Genomic DNA, 24,487 nt, shown 5'->3' with positions numbered 1-24,487 from the left:
GACAGGCACTTGTGACGGCTGATAAAGAAACCTTTATTCACTGCAACAGTGACAAAATGCATTATTGTGAACTATAAATAAACTAATGTATTAGAGTTGTATTTTATTATGTGTCTATGGCAGCCTTATTTATTGTTACAAAACTCTCTGAATTGTGTGTGCAACAGTTTTGCAAGCACCACTGATCAATATTTATATAGTTACATTACTGAACCCCAGTACAAATGAGGCACTTGAACTATTAAAAAGTCTGGTCACAGTTCACACGGCTCCCCCTGTCGGAGGTTCGAGTCCTCCCTCTGGTGTGTGTGTTGTCCTTAGCGTAAGTTAGTTTAAGTTACATTTATTAGTGTGTAAGCCTAGGTACCAATGACCTCAGCAGTTTGATCCCAAAGAACCTTACCACGAATTTAAAAAAATACTATTAAAAGCCAAATACAAGATGTAAGGAAAACCTATCAGTCTTGAAGGGAAAAATTTTGAGGGAGATGACTATTGCACAAAAATTTGCCATGGACTGGCAGATAAACTTATCCTTATACAAACCAATTTTGCATCGGATGTGATGGCAGCTTCTAACACTGTGTTCCTTTCAGTAATTCTGGGTGCAGTCTGATGTAACAAATGAAAAAAAAACCGGTGCTTCGACTTTTTTTCCTTGAGCTCCTTGTATAGTATTTGGAATTCCCGTTCTGTACCACATAATAACACTTTTCGAAATCACACTGTTTTTTTTTGTATTGTTTTGCACTTCTGTCTTCTTAATTAATATACAAGCTATCCCTGCAAGCTGTGAAGTATTAGAGTCTTATAAATGTCATTTTTTGTACAAATGTAGGCTCCAGCATTCAAATATATAAGCTATTGTGCTGTGTATGTGTACTTCACAGGTAAAACCACTTGAAAACCATCTTGCGAATGTTTCAGTTCCCACAAAAAAATAGTTGAGGACAGCTATGCTGAATGAGATCACGTGACCTGAATTGACTTTACGTGCTGTGACATGATGGACAGTGTGAATATACCACGTTAAGGTGTATTCACACTGCCCGCCATGTTACAGCATGTCAAGTTAATTCAGTCATGTGATCTCAACTCGCAGGGCTGTCATCAACTGTTTTTTTCTCGCAGGAATTGCAATCTCCGCAAGATGATTTTCAACCGTTTATACGTGCGAATTGCCCACAACACAACTTGGTAGCTCATTTATGTGGATGCTGGACTCCACATTTGTACAAAAATGACATTTATCTGTCTCAAATGATTTACAGCTTGCAAGCTTAGCTAGTATATTAGAAAAGGAAGAAAGAAATGCAAAACATCACAAAAAAGAGCGTGGGTCCGGAAAAAAGTCATTAAGTGGCACAGAAGGGGAATTTCATATGGTAGACACGGAGCTCGGGGAAGAGGAATCTTCATTTTATATTTTAGGAAGTCGAAGCATCAGTTTTTTATTTGTTACGTCAAAATGCACCCAGAACTACTAAAAGGAATAAAGTGTTACATGCTGCCATTAGATCTCGTGAAAAACTGTGTTGTTTATAATTAGGTTTAGTAGCTGGTTCAGTGCAAATTTTTGTTCAGTAGTCATATCTCCCTCATATCTTTCTCTTCAAGATTTATACTTTTTTATGTCTTATATATGAGTTTTAATAATTCAAATGCCTAATTTGTACTGGGGTTAGCTTGTGAAACCATGTAAATATTGACCACTGACTTTTGCAGAACACACGCAATCCAGAGAGCTACTTAAAAATAAATAAGGCTACAACAAACACATATTTAAACAAACAAATTGAAGTGTCTGAATTTTTCAGTCAATTTCCTGGTGAAACGTTACAAATGCCTGACAACAAACAAATAAATTCCAACTAATAATCACTCTGATTCTATCCGCAGTACTTTTTTCACCTCAAGTTGGAGACATATTGCAATGCATTTCACTGTCAAATTTTAAATACCGTACGGTAGGTATAAAAATCCACTTCATAAATATAGTAGAGGGCAGTAATTTGGTACGCTCATGTCGTACAATTCAGACTGCTGCCTCACAGATTCAATTACTCTTTCCTCATTTATTATAAATTTTAACAAAAGAAATAACGAAACGGAATAATTTATAACAAATAACGAACAAAAAAACAACTGATATTAACCTCGAAACCACAATTAAAGGCAATTAGAAGATCTGCGCATAGCCTTGTATAGGGGGGAATTGAGTTTGAGGGTGATGTGATCAACAACAGACGGATGACGTCAGCCAGCAAAACTTTTCTTCCCGCGAAACCTCAACGGTGCCGTAACGTGACGTGCCACCATTTGAAATGCATCGCAGAATGTTTTGGCGGGACGGGACATGACATGGCGTCACGGCTAGTGGAGTTGCCGTGAGTTGACGGTCCCGTGATGTCCAATGTGAATTGGCCTTTATCAACATAACTTAAAAAATAAATAAAAAACCTTCAATGGATCGTTATATCGATAGTTTGTTGTATGATGTTTGTATTTGTTGCCGCTGTCGACAGACCGCAGATTTAAATCCTGCAAGTTCGATTAGTCGAAATGTCGATTCACTTTATTGAAATTTACCGCGAAATTGTTCTTATATCACGTTACGTGCTGTTAAGTTTACCTAGTAACCTAAAATTAATGAAAGTGATGTGGAACGTTTGGAGATTCGGAAAATTTGTGTGAACTGACCCTCTTCGCCGTTCAGTTGCAACTGTAGTTCTAACTTCAAGTTTCGAGCTGGCATGTGTGTCATCAGCTACACAACCGGATTCGATGTGTAAACAACTCCGGAGTGAAAGTAAGTTTTCGCGATCACGGGAATAACAGTGTGCGACAGCAGGTGTTTATTTGATGATGTTTTCATAATGTTGCAGTAGTACATCCCCAACATTAGTAAAGCCACAAAGGGACCTTTTAAATAAATCCGTCTGTAAAAGGAACAACAAGGCACATGGCGGAAACATCTTGCAATAACAGGTAATTCGCATCAACCACCCAGCAGTCTTTCATTTCTAGCTATGGTATATTCTATCTTGTAAATAAATAGACTGTTGCCGAGGTCATTTCTGTTAACTTTACACACATGCCTATTCTTCAAGAGCCGAAAGTTTTCATTCTGTTCATACGTTTTTCAGCATGATTTGTGTCCCATATAAGCATTAACTCTGTTAGTCAGAACTGTGTAACCACGAATGAACTGGTATCTTTTTCTGATACTGAAAATCCCTAACAACATTCTCTGTTTAGCTCATTGACTAATGTTCCTCAATCTTCTTTTGTTGTATCCACCTATAGTTATTCCACAAAGAAATTTAAATAGAATAGCCGGCCGCGGTGGTCTAGCGGTTCTGGCGCTGCAGTCCGGAACCGCGGGACTGCTACGGTCGCAGGTTCGAATCTTGCCTCAGGCATGGGTGTGTGTGATGTCCTTAGGTTAGTTAGGTTTAAGTAGTTTTAAGTTCTAGGGGACTGATGACCACAGATGTTAAGTCCCATAGTGCTCAGAGCCATTTTTTTTTTTTTTTTTTTTTTTTTTTTTAATAGAATAAATTTTAAATTCTGTATTGTAGTGTTTGCTGTTATGAAACCCCTAGGCAGATTATGTTTTGAACTAGTGACTTAGGTCCTGATGCTTGAATTTATGGAAACAAACCAAACACACATATTGTTGACACTGAGTTACCATTTCAATTATAGCCCTATTATTTACCATTTTCTTTCAAATAATGTGCATATATTTACGCTACATAATCATTTCTGCTTGCAAACAGGGATATAAACTCAAAGAGAGAGGATTACTTGGAGTGGAATGAATACTTTATGGCCACTGCTTTTCTTGCTGCGAAACGTAGTAAGGATCCTTGTTCCCAAGTTGGTGCATGTATAGTAAATAAGGAAAAGAAAATAGTGGGTATTGGATACAATGGAATGCCATCTGGTTGCAGTGATGATCAATACCCGTGGAATAAAACAAGTTCTAATAAACTGGAAACAAAATATTTTTATGGTCTGTATGCCTTTGACTAATTGTTCATTCTTTCTTATTCTTACATGTATGCCCATTAGACAGTAACTTTCATGAAAATCTGATATGCAAATGTGTACTTTGGTGTGCAGTTTATGGTTTTCCTCTACCATTGATAATAGTTTGATATGTTGGCTACTGTAAGGCCACCAGTGGTCACAACAGAGCCTGATTCATGGCCTGGCCAGTGGCAAAACGTCCTTCACTGTGTGTGTGCAGCAGTCAATTTCAAATTGTCATACCATAATTTACCCATGTTTGGAAACCAAAAAAGAAAGTGGTTTAGACACTCAGTTTTAGCATTTGTCCTTACTTAGTACTTTTGTTAATACAAAAATGACATACACCTATTTTCTTTGGAAAGACATCTTGCAGAGTGTGTGTGTGTGTGTGTGTGTGTGTGTGTGTGTGTGTGTGTGTGTGTGTGGTATAAACATTTATTACTGAAGTGGTAGGCCTATATTGTACCACAGTTATGTTTGTTATGGTTCAACTGTGTTTATTACATAGTTAACTCCGTTATTATATTTATGTCATGAAGTAAAATGACTCATTCAGTTGACTTCTATAAGAAAAACCTCTCTCATTGAGTACTTACAATTGGCTGCTGAAACAACTTCTTGTGTCCCCACCACACCTCACACAATGCATTGCCAATTTTTCCCCTTCTCTGAAAAATATGTGGGGCCTAATAGCACTGTCTAGCACATAATCTGACTAGCAGCTTATGTTTTGCTGTTACCAAATATTCTGATAAATTGCTTTGTGCCAACCTTATTTATATCTAAAAGACTGCTAGGATTAAACATTGACAATTTCCAGTGCATGGGCAATATCCCGCTTAACTAAATGTGTGGCTTAAGTGAGTTGAATGGTATGTTCCCTCTTCTTGTGCAATACTTGGTGTTTATAATCAGTAGTCAAAGGTGGCTTACACACATGATGTGTTGGAAATTATTATTATTATTTATTTTTTTTATGATGGAGACACTACTATACACTTTTCTAGGTATTAATTTCTTCGACTTCTTTAGTACTGTTATGAAGTTATTAAATTGTTTATAACTTACATTTCATGTACTTTTGTTAATATACACGTGTCACGTTTCACTTTAATTCAGTTCAGGAAAGCAGTGTACTTTTTGTGAAACTGTTAAAATAAAAGTCAAGAAGATATAAATCTTTGCAGTCTGTGTATAGTATTTTGTATGTTGAAGCATTTTCTACTAATTTCCATGTAAGTGCATATGACTAAACAACAGATGGATACAAATATGGACATGACAGAAGTGTCAGATTCCACCCATCTGCTTTGACCCATGGCGCCATCAACATGGGGAAACGAGTACTTCCAGTGTATACAAAATGACTGACAATGGTGTCACTACATACACACGCCAACAAACACGAACAAATATAAAAAGGACACAGTAATGTCTCACTCCAAAAATAAAATGAAAGTAATGGGACAACCACAGAAAATTGGCGTTTTAAGGTGGGGATAAGCTAAATATACAACAATAAACAACTGCACCATCACAGAACAAATAATAAAAAAATTAAATTATAGCATTTCGCTACACCAACACCACCACAGGAATCTGACATTTCCAGTGAACTATATAGCTCAACCGGAGCTACCGATACCAAAAATAAACACCTACAACTCCAGAAAGAGGAATCAGACCTTTCCCTTGGCCTATATAGCTAAACGGCAGTTATCAATACCAAAATACCATCACCTACCACTCTGAAAAGTGGAACCAAATCCCCCAGAACTCAAAAATCCAAATACTCCATATTCACTACATCAATTAAAACACAACCGACCTACCTTAAATATACAATACACAAAACATCAAATTACTGTACAATAAAACGAAAACAAAAATTACTTGCCAATAATAACCGGAAATACCATCTAGGTACATGTGCACACACACGCCACAAACGTGACACTTAACATATTCAGCAATAAGACCAACCATCTGCAGAAAGTGTATGAGAGACATCACATCATCACGCATCTCAGAATGTAATGATACAGTTGTAAACTTCACTGTCATATCCATACCTAACGGGGAAAATAAAAAAGAAAGAAAAAGAAATATTAGACTTCTTTCTGCACAACAAGCACCAAATTAATCAGGCCTAACAAAAACGCCAAATACATAAACAAAAAATAACTGTAATCACTCGCTGAAAACACTTCCACAACCCACGTTACTGCACCATCTACCTAAACTCAAAACCACCTTATCACGATGACAACCAAAACTCAAATCATCCCAATATCACAAGTTAAACTCGGCATGTCCGCCACCAGTGGGCACCATCAGCTGCAACCACCAGTGAGCACCAGCAGATACAGCAAGACATCTACAAACACAGCCAACTCAAAAAAGCCACGCCATTACATAATCGGTCAAAGCAGATGGGTGAAATTGAATGCTTCCATTGATCCCAAATATGCAAGAGGCATGTTCCCATACAGTTCATTTATTAGCCATACAAATGTAGCCTATCTCTGTCTCTGCAAACAACAGAAAAGGAAAAAAAAAAAGGTGACATCTATTTATATTACCTGGTTTCAATTGTTGTAATCTCATATTGTACTTACCTGTCTTGTAATGCAGTTTGTCATGCCGAAATGAATGCAATATTGAACAAAAATTCAGCAGATGTGAAAGACTGTTCTATGTATGTTGCTCTGTTCCCATGCAATGAATGTGCAAAGATAATAATTCAGTCTGGCATTCGAGAAGTCATTTATATGTCTGACAAGAATTCCCGTAAACTGGAAACAATTGCTTCCAAACGAATGTTTGACTCTTCTGGTGTCAAGTACTGGTAAGTGGAATGAACTGTTATCTTTTTCTGAAACAAAATTACTAAGAACATTCTCTGCTTAAATCATTGACTCAATTACCGTCTCCTTTAGTTATACCCGACTACAGTTATTCCACAAAGGAATTTAAATAGAATTAATTTTAAATTCTGTAATGTAGTGTTTGCTCGTATGAAATCTCTTGGCAGATTAAAACTGTGTATTGAACTGGAGATTTAGGTCGTGAAGCTTGTATTTAATGTAGATAGATAACTTTATGGTAAGAAAATTTCTGCAGTAGCAAATACCAAGGATGACTGTAGATGTTCTGCATTGGACCACAATTTTAATCTTGTTAGCAGTTTCAATATATGATAAAAGACAGCAGTGAGACATGTTGAGCTATAAAAACTCAATGCATAAAACCATAATCTGTGAATCTGAAAAGTATTTGTATTGAACAGTAGTAAAGTCATTTAGAATGGTTGAGAGTATGTATAACTATTCCTAAAAGTACATATAGTTGCTGATTTGACTGCAATAATTTTAGTGTTTATTACACCACTCTATGTATTAATATTTTTATAATGTATACAGATCCTTAGATTTCTGTAAATTGCATAAATCCATAGTGAGTTGATGAATAAAATAAGTATTTTGCTTCCAGGCAGTATGTTCCAAAGCGCAAACATATTGTTATAGATTTCACAGAAATCAACTGGAATGAAATGACACAGTGTCCGCCATCTCCACACAAAGATGCTGAATTGCACGAAGAGATAAAACTTGACCAAATGGTCTTGACACAGAATCATCTATGATATGATTCCAGATGTAATGTGTGTGTGTGTGTGTGTGTGCGTGTGTGTGTGTGTGTGTGTGTGTGCGCGCTCACCAGTAACAAAATCTGTGATTTACATGTATAAGTGATGAATAAATATTTTTATTTTACAAATGATGAATAAATAGTTTTATTTTATACATAACACTGTGGAAAGGAATTTTTTTTTTTTTTAAGTATAATAATTTCAGATGTATACTGTATGTCCCGAAGTAAAAAAAAGGTTAGTCTTTATATCTGTATGTTGCTACAAGAAATATCACTCTTATATGCTTCATCTTTGCAGGAAGTGTTTGATTTTATACAGTTTTGCAGAAATGATGTATACATAACCCATGACTATGACGAAAGTAGATAGGACACTAAAGACAGCAACCTGCTTTGTCATATACTGTCTCATTTCAGTCTGAAGAAGTTGTCTAAAAAGATAATAAATACACCATTGGAAAGAACTGTTTATTGTGAACTGCACTTCTGCATTGCCTTGACTACTGAGTGCTGAATGTATGTGGCACAACTAGAAAGCTAGAGCATTGTCTGATTATTCGTAAAGGACACTTCTTTGTTAACATTGAAAGTCCTTTTACGTTTTCTCCTCATTAATACAAATGAATCTTTGTGATTATGTTATTAAGTACTAGGGGCAATCTTAATATTCTCATAATTTTTGGTTCTGGTTTGTGGGTCTTCATTCATTCGGTTCAAACAGGTGTTCCATAAATCTGAAGGAGAGCCTTCAGGAATGTGGACTGAGTCAAATTATACCTTAAGTGGCAGAACCCATCATTGTAGACCATCACTGCAAAGTATATTATCAGACAATTTGACTAATGCTTACCTACACACATTGATAATTATGAGAATTGCTTCTTGAATTTGTGTAAAATAATTTTACACAGAACACTATCTGCTGTCCATGTACTTGAGAAGTTAAGACTTGTTCATATTTAACTTCAGTGTTAACCAGAATGTACACCCAGAGTCAGAATATTTTATTCAATCACAGGAGTGACTATTAATGTACTGTTTTGCTTTAGTTCAAAATATTCAGAGGTTTCAGTTTGATGTCTGTTATTGTCAGCAGTGTAAAGGCTTTTGCACCAAAATACAAAATTTCAATTCTAACTAAAGGCATAGAGACAGATGACAAGTAAATTATTTTTACTTGTAGTATTATGACTGTGAATTTCGCAGTTCTTCTTCTGTACACTCTTATCATCAATTAGAAATACCATTAGGGAGTACATGAGTTAGCACTTAAGTCTAAGAATTTGAGGTCCTTGGAGAGGCCATCTGCAAGAGCATTGATTATCAACTATACACAATATCAGTACTACACACTTCTGTAGCATGAATTATTTTATACTTTTACCATGCACTATGAGACCAATGTACTATTAAAAGGTTTCTCAATGCAACATTAAATATTTTTGCCGATTACTTGGGACTTCTAGTGAAATATATTCCATAGAGACTAATGATTAATACAATCACTGAACAGCATTGAACTACTTTAACCATTGGCGAGTGGACTGGATTAGTGGAAACCACTTCCTCATCATCCTCCTCCTCCTCCTCCTGCAGGTTTAGGCCTATGATCTGTTCTGATCTCACCATCTCTCTCGATCTTCCCATGCTTTATATTGCAATACTAGTTTAGGAAAGTCTTTGTGTTGGCATATGAAGTATATTCTCTTAATTTTTCTTGTTGGATTACCTTTTGGGTTATTGGTTGCATTTTAAAGTCTTCCTTTCTCAATTTCTAATTTAGTCTTCTGAGGTGCAGCCTTTTACACATCTTAGAAATTTCATAGCGATGCTCCTGGTTGTCATAAATCTTTCCCTGTGTCCAACACTCTGCCCCATATAACACTGGCGACTGCTGTGACCATATAAAATTTCAGTTGCATTGTTTTCTTTGTTTTACTCTTCAGTGTTCTCCTTATTGTGCCACTTACATACTGGTAATAGTTTTTTTCTGTATATTGGAAGAGAAGGAAAAATAGTAGGTGAATTTGGCTTGGGGGAAAGGAATTGCACAGAGCATAATTTAATGATCACTAAAACTTGGTTCAGAATCGTGAAAGACAGTTGTATATGTGGAAGAGATCTGGAGACAGTGGAAGGATTCAGGTTTACTATATAATGGTAAAAGAGAGATTTTGGAACCAGATTTTAAACTGTAAGACATTTCCAAGGGCAGATGCAGACTCTGACCACAATTTATTGGTTATGAACTGTAGCTTAAAACTGTATAAATTGTAAAAAGATGGAAAATTAAGGAGATGAGTACTGGGTAAGTTGAAAGAACCATAGGTTATTGAGACATTCAGTGGGAGCATTAGGTGACAGTTGACTAGAATAGGGGAAAGGAATGCGGTAGAAGACAAATAGGTAGCTTTGAGAGATGAAATAGTGAAGACAGCAGATGATCAAGTAGGTAAAAAGACAATGTCTAGTAGAAATCTTTGATAACACATGAGATCCTGAATTTAATTGATGAAAGGTTAAAATATAAAAATACAGCAAATAAGCAGGGGAAAGGGCAATATAAAAATTGAATGAATGAGATTGAAAGTAAGTGCAAAACAGCTAAGCAGGAATGGCTTGAGGGCAAATGTGAGGATTTAGAAGCATGTATCACTAAAGGAAAGACAGATTCTGCCTGCAGGAATAATAAAGATGTCTCTGGAAAAAAGAGAACCAGCTGTATGAACATCGTTAGCTCTGATGGGAAACCAGTCCCAAGCAAAGAAGGGAAAGGTGGAAGGAGTATATACAGGGCCTATATGAGGGAGGTGTACACCAAGGTAGTGTTACAGAAATGGAAGAGGACATAGATGAAGATGAGTTGGGGATATGGTGTTGGGAGAAGAACTGGACAGAGCACTGAAAGACCTAAACCAAAACAAGGTCCCAGGAATAGAAGATATTCTGTCAGAACTACTGATAGCCTTGGGAGAGCCAGCCATAGCAAAACTATTGCATCTGGTATCACAAGATGTATGAGGTGGGTGATATACCCCCAGGCTTCAAGAATATAATAATTCCAAAGAACATAGTTGCTAATAGGTGTAAATATTGCCAAACAATCATTTTAATAAATCATGGTTGCAAAGTACTAATACAAATTCTTCACAGAAGAATGGAAAAACTCGTAAAAGCCAACGTCAGGGAGGATCACTTTCAATTTTGGAGATATGTCAGAACATGTGAAGCAATACTGACCTATAACTTCTCTTAGAAAATATGTTAAGGAATGGTAAACCTATGTTTATAGCATGTACAGACTTATAGAAAGCTTTTGACATTATTGACTGGAAGACCCTCTTTGAAATTCTGGATACAGCAAGGGGTAAAATACAAGGAACAGATTATTCAAAACTCATACACAAACCAGATGGCAGTTACAAGAGTCGAGGGGCATGGAAAGAAACCAATGATTGCGAAGAGAGTGATACAGGGTTGTAGCCTATCCCTGAAGTTATTCAGTATGTACATTGAGCAAGCATTAAAGGAAATGAAAGAAAAATTTGCAATGAGAAGTCCAGGGAGAAGAAATAAAAACTTTGAGGTTTGCTGATGACATCGCAATTCTGTCAGACAGAAAAGTACTTGGAAGAGCAGTTGAACAAAATGAAGTGTCTTGAAAGGAGGATATAAGATGAAAATCAACAAAAGTGAAGTAACAATAATGGAATGTAGTTGAATTAAATATGATGGTGCTGAGGGACTCAGATTAGGAAACGAGACTCTGAAGGTAGTAGATGAGGTTTGCTATTTGGGCAGAGTAGCAACTGGTTATAGTAGAGAGGATATAAAATGTAGACTGACAATGGCAGGAAAAGTGTTTCTGAAGAAAAGAAATTTGTTAACATCAAATATAGATTCAAGTGTTAGGAAGTCTTTTGTAAAGATGTCTGTCTGGAGTCTAGTCATGTATGCAAATAAAAAGTGCGATAAACAGTTTAGACTAGAAGAGAACAGAAGCTTTTGAAATGTGGCACAGCAGAAGAATGCTGAAGATAAGATGGGTAGATCACATAACTCATGAGGTAGTACTGAATTGAATTGGGGAGAAAAATTATTTGGTACAACCTGACTAGGAGAAAGGAGTGCTTGATGGGGCACATTCTGTGACATTAACTGTAGCATTGGAGGGAAGCATGGAGAGGGGGGTGGGGGGGATGTAAAAATCATAGAGGGAGACTAAGAGATGAATACAGTGAGCATATTCAGATGGATGTAGGTTGCGGTAGTTATTCAGAGATGGAGAGCCTTGCACAGGATAGAGTAACATGGAGAACTGCACTACCAATCATTGGGCTGAAGACCACCACAACATCCACATCCTGTTTGTATGATAGATCACATCCTTAGTATTGGAAATGGTCTACCTGTTGTTGTAATGCCATTTGTAATTTATCTTCACTGTGAATAACGTCACGTTGATGGTTATTCCTCCCAATATTTCTGCCAGGTGGTATTCTATCTCTATTCAAGCCACACAGAAACAAATTTGAAGGTACACTTTCCACATATTAATGTATTATGGTTTTGCACAAGGTTCATTTTGTTGGTGAAAGCCAATGAGTGGAGAACTTTTCCTAGCTTTTATGCTATAAACTAAACAGAGACAATTACGCAAGTACCTGACATGAAACATATGACAGTAGGCTGCAACAAGTAAATCTGAAAAAGTCTGACAGCCATGCTGAGTACTCACCCCTGAGACGTTGTCTCACTTGGCAGGGGTTTCTGTTCCACCACTGATACAAGGGGAGGAACCTGGTGTCGAAGTCACAGAAGATTCAGAGGGCATACAGAAGAGACAGAAATATCATTGGTGCTACAAGCTAGCCTGCAAAACAAAGGGCGCTGCCATTGCGTGCTGTGGGCAGATCCTCTGGAGGAGGTGGCCTGATGTGAATCTCCCATAAAAGAAGCCAAGTCAGAGTTCCTTCGAAACAGTCACACACCCAGCCAAACTCGAGCAGAACCGTGGAGACAAAAGTAAAGTGGCTGGCTTCAGTGTTTGTTCATTTGCAGAGGGTGAGCTCTTCCAGAGGCTCTGCACACCACTGGCACCCTCAAGTGGTGAGGGTTCACTTGTAGCACAGAAGATGTTTCAATTTCTTCTGGCATCCCCTTTGCATCTTCTGACTTGTCTGGAAACCACATCCTTCCCCCTGAGTGGGAACAGAGCCTTCCTGCCAAGTGGCGGCAATGTCACAGGTGTGACCACATTGACTGAAAAGGTCAGTGTGATGGTATACCAGTATGACACTAAAACTCCATTTTTCTCCTCCTATGTTTCAAATGCTGGAAATTTGGGCACATGCTCTCTCGTTGTAATGCCAGCCCCACATGTGGGAAATGCGGACATCCGTCACGCATGACCATTCCTTGTGCCCACCCCTCTTCCCATCTGTGTCAGCTGCAGAGAGTACCATTCCCCATTTGCTGGACTGCGCCATTTTTCAGAGAGAGAGAGGAAGATAATGGAATATAACACACTGGACAGGCTGACCTACACAGAGGCAAAAAAGAAATAACGACCGTCTTGACCCTGTACACATGACGTCATGTGCTATGGCTACAATGAAGTCACCCTTTATGAAAACAGCATCCCCATCAGCTACGCCTGTTAAAGTCGGCCCCCAGGGCTGGCAGGCTACGCCTGCCTCCTTGATGGTTGAAGGCTCTCCTCCCATTGCTCCCTTCCCACCTACTTCAGAAGCAATGCCCCAGCCATCGCGAACATCAGTTCCCATTCGTCAGCCGGCGAAGCACCAAAAACTCTTCTCCCGTTTCTCTCATCAAGACACCCTTGGGACACTACCTTCCAAGGTTCCTGCTGCCATGAAGCTGGATTTCATCCAGTGGCTGAAGGAGCTGCGAGCTGCTGGTCATAGGGCTTCATTATCATCATCAGCTCCTGACACCAACTCAGAGAATCCCTCATGGCCAGTGAAACCTAAGGAGAAGGGAGAGGAGAAAAAAAAGCGGCCCCACACCACCACTTGCAGTAGGCTCCAATTCCGAGGATTAGGTAGAGATCCTAGTGTCCCCCAAAGACCTAGAGCTCCACAGAGCTTCAGAACCAATGGACACAGGCACTCAACCGGTGGCAACAGGTGACCCTGGGGCATAAACTGCCTCCTTGCTCACTTCATGCCCTTCCAGTACACTGAAAGATTAATCCTCCAATGGAGTTGCAGCGGTTTTTTCCGTCAGGCTGAGTTACAACAACTCTTAAGCACCTCACCTGCTTTCTGTATTGCCCTTCAGGAAACTTGGTTTTCAGCAATGCGGACCCCCACCGCTTGTGGTTATCGCAGATATTACAAGAACCATACTGACTATGACAGGGTTTCAGATGGAGGATGTATGTTTGTTCTTGGCTGTGTATATATCAAATCTGTGCCTCTCCAAACAACTTCAGAAGCTGTGATTTCCAGGGTAAGGACAATGCAGGACCTTACCATCTGCAATGTCTATCTTCCCCCAGATGGCAAAATACCTCAAAATGTTTTGGCTGCACTGGTTTCTCATTTCCCGCCATCTTTCTTCATTTTATGTGATTTCAGTGCCTATAACACTCTGTGGGGTGACACCATGAGCATGGTGAAGGTGTAAAAAATCTACTGACACAACTTGATCTTTGTCTTTTAAATACTGGTGCTCCCCCATTTTTCAGTGTGGCACATGGCACCTACTCAGTCACTGGTCTTTCAGTCTGCAGCCCTGGCCTTCTACCATCAATTCACTGTAAAGTTCAGGAAAATGTGTGTAGTAGTGATCACTTTCTGGTCTTCCTGTCCCTACCCCAGCATCACTAAACTGGTTGCCTGCCCAGATGGGCTCTTTAACAAGGCTGACAGTTGCTTTCATCTCTGCTGCCACTGTTGGATCTCTACCATATGGCAAGGCAATATCGATCTGGTGGTCCAAAACACAACTGCGACCATTGTTTCTGTGGCTGACTTGACAGTCCCCTGTTCCTCAGAATCACCCCAGTGAAAGACAGTGCTTTGGTAGTTGTCAGAAATTGCCAGGGCCATTAGAGATCTTAAGCGGGCTCCCCAATGTCATAAGTGGCACCTATCATTGGAGCACCTTATTGACTTGAAACAGCTCTGTGCCAACTAATAAAGAGGCAAAAACGGGAGAGCTGGGAATGGTATGTTTAAACCAATGGACCCCGCACCTTTCCTTCTCAGGTTTGGACAAAGATCAGATGCCTTAACAGACTGCAGAACTATCTACACTGATCCAGAACTATCTACACTGATCCAGATGCAATCACTGAACATTTTGCTGTGCATTCTGCTTGAACTTCTGCATCTGGAACTTATCAGCCTGCCTTTTGTACCCTAAAACAGTGGATGAAACGAAAGTGCTTATCTTTTACTACACGCCATGTTGAGCCATACAGTGATTCATTCAGTGAGGGGAATTCCTCAGCACCCTTGCCCATTGCCCTGATACAGCTCCAGGGCCAGACTGTATTCTCTATCAAATGCTTAAACAACTTTCAGTGGATTACCAGCGTCACGTGCTTGCTATCTTTATCCGCATCTGGAATGAGGGCGAGTTCAACACAATGGTGGGAAAGCATCAACGTCTCGGTGCTGAAATCTGGTAAGAATCCCCTAGACGTGGACAGTTATTGTCCCATTGGTCTCACAAATATTCTGTGCAAGTTTCTTGGACACATGGTGAGCCATCGGCTGTGTTGGCTCCTTGAGTCTTGGGGCCTTCTGGCTCTGTCTCAGGGTGGTTTTCGTCAAGGCAACTCCACCACAGATAATTTGGTATACTAGAGCCTGCTATCCATACAGTCTTTGCCCAACGTCAATACCTTACTGCTGTCTTTTTTTAAATTAAAAAATACCTATGATACAATGTGGAGAAATCACATTCTCGCTACATTACATGAGTGGGATCTCTGGGGCCTGCTCCCAATCTTCATACAGTATTTTTTGTCATTCCATACTTTCCAGATTTGAGCTGGTGTCTTCCACAGCTCATCCCATATCCAGGAGAATGGGGTCATGCAGTGCTCTGTATTGAGCATTCCTCTCTCTTTTTAGCAGCCATTAATGGTCTAGAATAAGCAGTGAGATCCTCAGTAGCACCTTCCCTGTATGCTGATGGTTTTTGCATTTACTTTTGCTACTCTAGTGCAGGGAGCCATACGAAAGGTACAGTCAAGGCCCCTCACCCACAGCTTTCAGTTTTCAGCTGCCAAGACTTGCATCATGCACATCTCATTGTCGTATTGTCCACCCACATCCAGAACTTTACCTCGATGACCAACTACTGAATGTGGTGGAGACTTATTGCGTTTTAGGACTGACATTTAGTGCCTGTTGTAACATCTTTTACCGGAAGAACTTGGTACATGTCTTCCGCAACTGGTTTCAGCTAATGTGAGGTTTTGTTAGCTTCTTTCATAGATTTACAATGTGGCCGGGGGCCAAAACATTATGTACATAAAACTATGTTATTTCTCTGTGATTTTGGACCTAATTCTTCAACTGTTCTACCACTAAGTGAACTTGCTGCTAATTGTTACCAAATGTTTTCTTCAGTTCAGCCTGGAACTTATCGCAGCCAATGAGTTCTTCTTCGCAGGGCTATGCCATCCAAGTAAAAGTACACGTTTGTCAAACACATCATGCCATTCAAAAAATTTTATTTGGCAACTTGGGCAAATCCTCTTAGCTATTTCATGGGTTTCTGACCACTGTCTCTAGAAAGTGCTCATGGAGCGTGATGTGCAGCTGTGATTTACTGCTGGTTTGGAATCCACGGGTCTCCCGAATGTACAGGCCTTGGGAATGATGAACTGTGTGTATTCTAGTTCCTGTCTATTTGGCCAATGGCTTTTACATTGCTTAACTGGAGCCATGGGGATGTAAACATTTGAATACCTGGCATCTCTGCCAAATAGGTCACACTGTTCAGTCAGCTCCAAATCCAAAACCAGGGTTGTCAGTGAAGTACAACACTTTGCACTGAAAACACGTTTATTACTGAGACCAACCTATAAACTGAACAGAACTGCCATCTGGATGGGGACTGCTGCTATTTATACAGACATAGAATAAGCAAGGACAAGAAATACCAGAAACCTCCCAGAAATGATAAATACTAAATAACAAATATTTTGTGGTAATTGAATTGTAACTGGCCACCCACTGCATGCGAGGCAGTGAGAATAATCACTACTAGGGATGGGAAAAACTTACCAGTTAAAATCAATACTGCTACTTTAGTTCTGAATAACTTGATATTTGTTCAGTCTCAGTTATAACCGTCCCCCCCCCCCCCCCCCCCCCCACTTATAATAAGATAAAAAAAAAAAAAACTAGCATATCAATTCACCAAAGCAGCAGTGCTAAACTTTTGTTTGTTTTTAAAAATGATTAATCTTTGTGTTTAAAATTTCCATTGCTTTGAAATAGAGAGCATGGGAAAAGCAAACAGTGCTACTTGAAAAACAACAGACTGATAGAAACTAGCAACAAAGACATGACTTCAGAATTTGTACAGCATTGCTGAGACAGTGACATATCTATTGCCATGTGGCATGGCACTGTAGATGGTACATGAGCATGTGCAGTGTCCAAGACCTCCCCACTTGGTGTACATGTTAGTTTCTTGTTCTCCTACTTAGACTTCTGTGTTATTGCAGAATGGCACTGGCACTCTGCTATCCCTCCCCCTTCCTGCCCTGGCCTTCTCCTCAGCCCAGCAATCCAGATCGTTTCTACCATCATGCGCTGTTACTCACTGCTGGAGACAGAGTGTGTGTGTGTGTGTGTGTGTGTGTGTGTGTGTGTGTGTGTGTGTGTGTGTGTGTGTGTGAGAGCGCGCGCCCCGTGCGCGTGTGTGTGTGGGCGCGCGCGCGCAGGGGAGGGGGGGCTAATAAGTAGAAGGCTTTTTGGCCAAAACCTTGCTTAGCAGTCTTCTTTTTGTGCCTGTCCATCACTCAACATCTCCGCTATGTGGTGAGTAGCAATCTGTCCTTTTAATAACAGTGTCGTTATTCCATCCTGGATTTTCCGTTGTTTGAGAATGGCACTATTCCTAGTTTTGAAGTATTTTACAAAGTGCAGTAGCCATGTAGTACAGCACTCCATTTGTTTAAAAAGATTTTAAATTGAGATGAGGCCCAACATCTTGTGACATCAAGTAAGGAGAAAATATCCACAATGTTCCTTGTAAAGGAGAGGAAATTGATACAACTATAATTTTATTGACATGCTATTAACTTGGGATAATAACTGAACCTTTAATTTTGTGGTTACTTCAGGGTGAAAAGTTGATATCTACCACGTCTTTGTGCAGGAAAGTTGTCAACTTGTGACCTTTCCTTCTCACCGTTGTTGCATCACTGTCCACCTTCACAATCTTTGCTGCAGAAAGTGAGACCAGGTTTTTTCCACAATCTCGATCGTGTATTGATCGAGATGTCCTGCTCCTTCACTTTCATTGCAATTTTTCAATCTTTGTTCAAAGTCTACATTTCTTACTAGAAATAATAGCAATAAGAAACAAAAAATCGATTATTTCATTCTGGTTATTTTGAGCAGTTTTAATAATCAGATTAAATTGGAGATGTAAAAAACCATTATAAATGAAAACCAGTTAATTCAATGATAACTGGAATCCCTAACTACTACTCCACACAGCACAGGTCACGGCAATGTAGAATATCTACAGCAAGGGTCCGAGTGTTCTACCATGGGTCACACCTGACATTATTTCTACATCTGTCAGCGACTCTACAGCCAAGATAACATGCTGCATTCTCCCTAAGAGATTGTCATTCCAGTTACATATTTTGTTGATACCTCATATGATCATTCTTTTGTTAATTATCGATGTGGTACTGATCAAAATACTTTTTGGAAGTCAAAGGCCACTTAACAAGTCAACGGAAGTGCCGGGCCAGGCACTTGGTGTTAAGCATGAGGCTCTGCTATGGCTGCTGGCAGTCAATGCATTGAGATGGAGTTTGAGTGTTTACCAGGCAGATATGATTTATCAACGTATCACAGGCTGCAGGCCCCATGCTGGCAGGAGTCCTGCAATGGCGCTGCCCTGTCTTTTGTGATGAAAATCAATTGTTGACAACTTTAAACTGATGATAACAACTCTGTTTAGGCTAATGTGAGAGCTGGTGGTTGCTGAGGGAAACAGCTGAACAAGCAGAATACTTTGAAATCTGTACTAAAGTTAGGAAAAACCTGGAGTGTGTAGTACTGTTCGTTCCTTTTATTGATTTTAGGCTCAGCCACATTGTGCTTTTACAGCAGGCTGTTCCAACCGAGCTCCAGGGAGCCAGAGCGCTCACTGCGGCAGCTCGGAGCCCGCGTGGAGAGGGAAAGCGAACTCACTGCCCCCTGGCCGCATGCAGCCGCAAGTGACGCAATAATCCTTGTTCAATGACAGCTATGACTAGCCGCGGGAGCCCTGTACCTCTGTTGGAGGATACTTTTCTATTCATTGAGAAGGATGGTCGTCCGCAATGTCTTGTATGTTATAAAGTATTCAATTCTGCGAAGAGGTACAATATACAGCGACATTATACACGTCTTCACACTGAGCACTACGATCAGGTAGAAGGCGTTGCACGCAGAGAACTGGTAGCCAGGTTTAAGAACAACATAGCAGGAGACGTAAGTTCAAAAACAGTTTCGTAATACGGAGGGTATCAAAACATGCAACATATTTCGTGTTCTGTAATGCGTTTATAATTTTCAGGTGAATGAGAGCGGAGAAAACACTACTGAATCTGCACTTCGAGCAAGCTACAGGGTCGCTCACATCATTTCGACAAGTGGCAAGCCATTTTCGGTGGGACCACTCATAAAATCGTGCATGGTAGCTGTTGCAGAATGTTTGTTTCCAATGGAGGTGCAGGCAATTGAAGGGGTTTGCCTGTTGAAGCAAACAATGTCTTGTCGAATCCTGGACATGGCAGCGGATTTAGAGATACAGCTCAGGAGAAAGGCGGAGAGCTTTGTTGCATTTTCGCTAGCGCTTGACGAAAGCACCGACATATCGGACTGTGCTCAACTTGCAGTCTTTGTGCGTGGTGTCGACATGGAGCTGCAAGTAACTGATGAACTCTTGGATGTGGTACCACTCGATTACACCGCAACAGGACATGACATTTTTGAAGCTGTTTGTGAATCAGTGGACAATATGAATTTGCTGTGGGATAAGCTCCATTCTGTAGCGACAGACGGTGCACCACAAATGATCGGGCGTCACCAAGGTTTTGCTTCTCGTTTGAAAAATAAACTCAGGGATGAATTTGGGAAAGACATTTTGACTCTTCATTGTTTTATTCACCAAGAGGCACTGTGTGCTGCACCAGTAGAGCTAGGTGGCGTAATGAAAGATGTCGTGAAGTGTGTGCGGCGTCACGGTATGAATCATCGCCAATTCAAAGGATTCCGGAAAGATATCGAAGCGGAGTATGGGGATATACCTTACCACAGTACAGTTCGTTGGCTGAGTCGGGGAAAAGTTCTTGATGTTTTCTTTGCCATTCATGAGGAAATATCCCTTTTTCTCGAAATGAAAGGGGAAGAAATGTGTTGTCTGAAAGATATAAAATGGATATCAGACCTGGCGTTCCTAGCTGACATAACTATGCATCTGAATAATTTAAATCTGTCACTGCAGGGCAAAAGGCAGCTAATCGTTGACATGCACGACCAGATCAAAGCGTTCATGGAAAAGTTACGTTTATTTGAGAGGCAGATGAGTAATGGACATTTAACGTTCTTCAGTTGTCTTGCTCCTTTAGAACTACCTGAAGGTACTACTTTCGGCGATTACTAAGCAAAGCTAAAGCAGCTCATCATGTCGTTTGAAACACGATTCCAAGACCTCACTAGTTTGGAAATGGAACTTAAGGTGTTCAGCACTCCTTTTTCAGTTTCCCCCGATGACTTGTCACCGTCACTTCAATTGGAGATAATTGATTTGCAAAATTCAACTTTGTTGAAAGAGAGGTACTACAACACGTTGGATTTGTCACGATGGTATCGTTCATTACAGCAAAAAACATTTCCCAACCTTCACAACAATGCCGCTCAGATCATGTGCATGTTTGGATCTATGTATTGTTGTGAGCAGCTTTTCTCAGTAATGAAAAGAGTAATAAGTAAAAAGTAAGGAACGATTGTTTCTTCAGGATGCAACAATGAAGGCCATCCTCCGCATAAACTCTGCGAACACTTTGACGCCTGATATTTCTGATCTTGTAATGAAAAGAAAATGTCAAGCTACAGAGACCCAATAAACTTAGTATGCAATTTCTTGTACAACAGTTGTTTCTTATTTATTTACTGAACATCGTATTTCCTGGTGTAGCATGTCACCACGTCTTAGCAGCTAAGAGTATGAGGTTGTCGATCTTGTAAGACGCAGCTGGCACATCAAAACGCTTGCCTTGCCGCCTGCCTCAGCCAGCCGTGCTGCGTGCCGACGTGCCGGCCCACTTGACTGGTTACAGCGAGCAACACGGCTCCCTTGAGCAGGGAGCGCTCCGCAGCTCACAACGGAGCCGACGAGCTGGAACAGCCTGTTTTACAGTATGTTTGTTTACGACATTTCAGTGGACTCCTGTGATATTTTCATCCTTTTAATTCATTTAATTATTCAGTTGTGTTCATTTTCTTTGCCTGAACATCACAGTGTCAGTTTTGCATCTTCCGCCACTAACTACAGTGTAAATCCAACTGTCTCAATGAGCATGTCGCAATACTTTACTGTGTGGCATAGTCCTATGGAGTGTGTCATCACATGATGTGCCGTCCAGAAGTTTAAATAAACTTCATACATTTATATTAAAATACATTTTACCTTTTAACAGGAGCTGCAAAATTTACAGTCACTTTAAGACCACTTATACAAGTAAGCACCGCTGAGTAGCTATCAGTTCTCTTTCCCAATACTTAGAGTAATGGTAAAAAACCTATAACAGTAGTTATCTCAATGAAAACAAGAGCAATAACGCTCTGGTCACTTGGTCAGTCAGCATGTAAATGGTACGAGTAGGTAGTAATCCAAAAAGTTTTTATTTCAATTTTGTGATGGAGACACTTGTCCTTCCTTACATACAGGGTGATTCATGAAGGTATGCAAATATTTTAATATGTTATTCTACAACTAAAACTAAAGAAAAAAGTTCTTGTAAACATAGGTCCGCAAATGTTTGGTTACGGAGTTACGGCTAAAAAAGATTTTGCCTGCAATTTAGCAAGTTCGCTAATATGAAGCCATTGCAAAACTGTATGAGGTTAAAGTAAAGCATGATTTCCATTTGTGATGTTGTTACTAATCTGGTGAATCTACACACATCAAAAAATGTTTTGCATCACCTTGGTTCCGAGAGTTCCGGAACCTGTACAGAAAATTCGAATAGAGATAAACGTCATTTCGCCATTTTTATTGCTCATGAAAACCACACATCGCATGTTGTACCACCATACAGCGAGACCTTCAGAGGTGCTGGTCCAGATTGCTGTACATTCCGGTACCTCTAATACCCTGTAGCATATCCTCTAGCATTGATGCATGCCTGTCTTCATTGTGGCATACTATCCACAAGTGTATCAAGGCACTGTTGGTCCAGATTATCCCACTCTTCAATGGCGATTCGGCGTAGATCCCTCAGAGGGGTTCGTTGGTCACATCGTCCATAAAGAGCCCTTTTCAATTTATCCCTGGCATGTTCGATAGAGTTCATGTCTGGAGAACATGCTGACCATTCTAGTCGAGTGATGTTGTTATCCTGAAGGAAGTCATTAACAAGATGTGCACAATTGGGGCGTGAATTGTCGTCCATGAAGATGAATGCCTCGCCAATATGCTGCCGATATGATTGCACTACCAGTTGGAGGATGACATTCACGTATTGTACAGCCGTTACAGCACCTTCCATGACCACCAGTGGCGTACGTCGGCCCCACGTAATGCCACCCCAAAACAGCAGGGAACCTCCACCTTGCTGCACAGTGCCTCTAAGGCATTCAACCTGACAGGGTTCCCTCCAGACATGTCTACGACAATTGTCTGGTTGAAGGCATATGCGATACTCTCTAACGGTTTGGACAACTTAAAGTGTTGAAGTATGTATGCAAACTTCCACTTCTTTTACGAGACGACTTACTTGAGATGTTCGGCCAAACTTCCCTGCTGGCTGGCCTGCTGCTGCAAACTCTCTTTCACTTCTTCTCCGAAGTATGCTGCTAGGTACAGGAACTTCTTAAGACTCTTTCTACTTATAAAAATAAGTAGACATACCAAGTTTCATTTGCTTCAATTAACGATGTATATTTTAACTTCTGACATTTTACAAATTCCGCACTTCACATAAATAAATACTGTTTTGTAAGCCTATCGTGTCTTCAAGCATTAGAAACAAAATAAGTTACATATGAGAGAAAGTTGGCTTAAAAACCATGTCCATTCTCAACATGAAACAGAATAGATGTCTTCCCTTCACCAAGGCTAAGACAAAGGTTTTTAATGGTTCGTTTTCAACTATTCACGTTACTATAACAATGGTCAAAACACAATTAGAACAGAGTAGCATAAACGCTCCATGTTTCTTCTGTCCACTTTCACTAAACTTCCATGGATCAACTGACAAGTACTTGTCGGTGCAGTTCAACCACCACGTCTACGTTCTGCTCGAGACTCATTTCCAACCTGCACACACATACATGTGACGTGCAGTAGGTAGGATTCCACTTTCTCGCACTCCTATCTAAAATATCGTGTGTTCGAGACAGTAGAAGGCCGAGTGGTTCTAGAATTTACGCAGAAATTCTCGAATCACTACATATCCCCCCCCCCCCCCCCCAGATGTGATATTTTATACATAATAATTATGTACATAATATCACACATGATAATATTTTACATTTCTTCATAGGTTTATATATACATGTTCCACTTCAATAACAACCCTTTATTTTCTCTAGAACAATCTTTAACTGAGTGTTTCTTTATTTTATTCTCACTTTACTTTGATATCGAGATATGAGTATTCATTTGTGATTTAGTAAGCTTGACTAGTATTCAGGAATTGTGAGACTTTTCTTTATTTCCAATCGTAAACTTCCGGTGTTCATGACACTTGAGTATTCTATTTTCTGCTCTCATTCTTTGTACTAGTTTGTAGCTTGCAGTTTGGAGGAACTCTGGGCGCAATGAAAGTGTTCTTTTGACACTCATTTATTTAAATTAAAAATAATAATGCTAGTTGTGCATAGAATTCATACTTCCCAGAATAATTCCTATAAAATTTTGTGACTTTTGTCACGATACTGTCCCTTTCTCCTAGGATCAGTACCTATACCTTGCCTATGGGTTGACCTTATGAGAGCACTTCATTTTGGTAGGTATGTCCCTTTATAAAACATTCCTATTTTTTAGGCCATAGGTCGACCTATCTCCACGTAGGTACACCTGTCCTTTATTTAGTAAATGCTGGGTACGACCCCCTTATCTTTTCTGAGTAGGCTTTATGTTTCATTACACCAGTATATGGGCCTATGTATGCTATAATTAAGTATGCCCTCGTAAAGCTACAAATCTATTCTACACTTCGCATTCACTTTTTCATACATCCTTTACTCCCTAGAGCCCTCCTCTACTTCTCAAATTCTATACTCTCTATAGATAATATGTCTACATACACTATTTAAGTCCCACTATCCTACAATCCATCAATTCCTCAGAGTAT

The 24,487-nt window shown here is 39.8% G+C and overlaps 2 protein-coding genes across 2 annotated transcripts; both read left to right on the top strand.

The window, feature by feature from the left end:
* The first annotated feature begins 2,537 nt into the window (after window positions 1–2,537).
* Window positions 2,538–7,803, top strand: LOC124804779 (deoxycytidylate deaminase). The gene is made up of 5 exons (XM_047265102.1): window positions 2,538–2,809; window positions 2,886–2,988; window positions 3,783–4,018; window positions 6,673–6,886; window positions 7,531–7,803. The coding sequence occupies exons 2-5, from the start codon at window positions 2,963–2,965 to the stop codon at window positions 7,682–7,684; spliced, it is 630 nt and encodes a 209-aa protein (XP_047121058.1). The 5' UTR covers window positions 2,538–2,809; window positions 2,886–2,962; the 3' UTR covers window positions 7,685–7,803.
* A 12,789-nt stretch (window positions 7,804–20,592) lies between these two features.
* Window positions 20,593–21,034, top strand: LOC124804989. The gene is made up of 2 exons (XM_047265382.1): window positions 20,593–20,774; window positions 20,905–21,034. Exons 1-2 carry the CDS (start codon window positions 20,593–20,595, stop codon window positions 21,032–21,034), a joined length of 312 nt encoding a protein of 103 aa, XP_047121338.1.
* Window positions 21,035–24,487: the final 3,453 nt, after the last annotated feature.

This window comes from Schistocerca piceifrons, chromosome 7 (genome assembly GCF_021461385.2).
Source record: "Schistocerca piceifrons isolate TAMUIC-IGC-003096 chromosome 7, iqSchPice1.1, whole genome shotgun sequence".
NCBI lineage: Eukaryota > Metazoa > Arthropoda > Insecta > Orthoptera > Acrididae > Schistocerca > Schistocerca piceifrons.
Note: the sequence above shows the minus strand (reverse complement) of the source record. Positions and strands in the feature narration are given on the sequence as shown.

Excerpts from the sequence above, each read along its gene's own strand:
- LOC124804779 (XM_047265102.1), top strand. The coding sequence starts at position 2,963 with ATGGCGGAAACATCTTGCAATAACAG. Across the intron at positions 2,989-3,782 it reads GAAACATCTTGCAATAACAG|GGATATAAACTCAAAGAGAG; the intron begins GTAATTCGCATC and ends GCTTGCAAACAG. Across the intron at positions 4,019-6,672 it reads GGAAACAAAATATTTTTATG|TTTGTCATGCCGAAATGAAT; the intron begins GTCTGTATGCCT and ends CTTGTAATGCAG.
- LOC124804989 (XM_047265382.1), top strand. The coding sequence starts at position 20,593 with ATGTCGTTTGAAACACGATTCCAAGACCTCACTAGTTTGGAAATGGAA. Across the intron at positions 20,775-20,904 it reads ACGTTGGATTTGTCACGATG|TAAGGAACGATTGTTTCTTC; the intron begins GTATCGTTCATT and ends ATAAGTAAAAAG.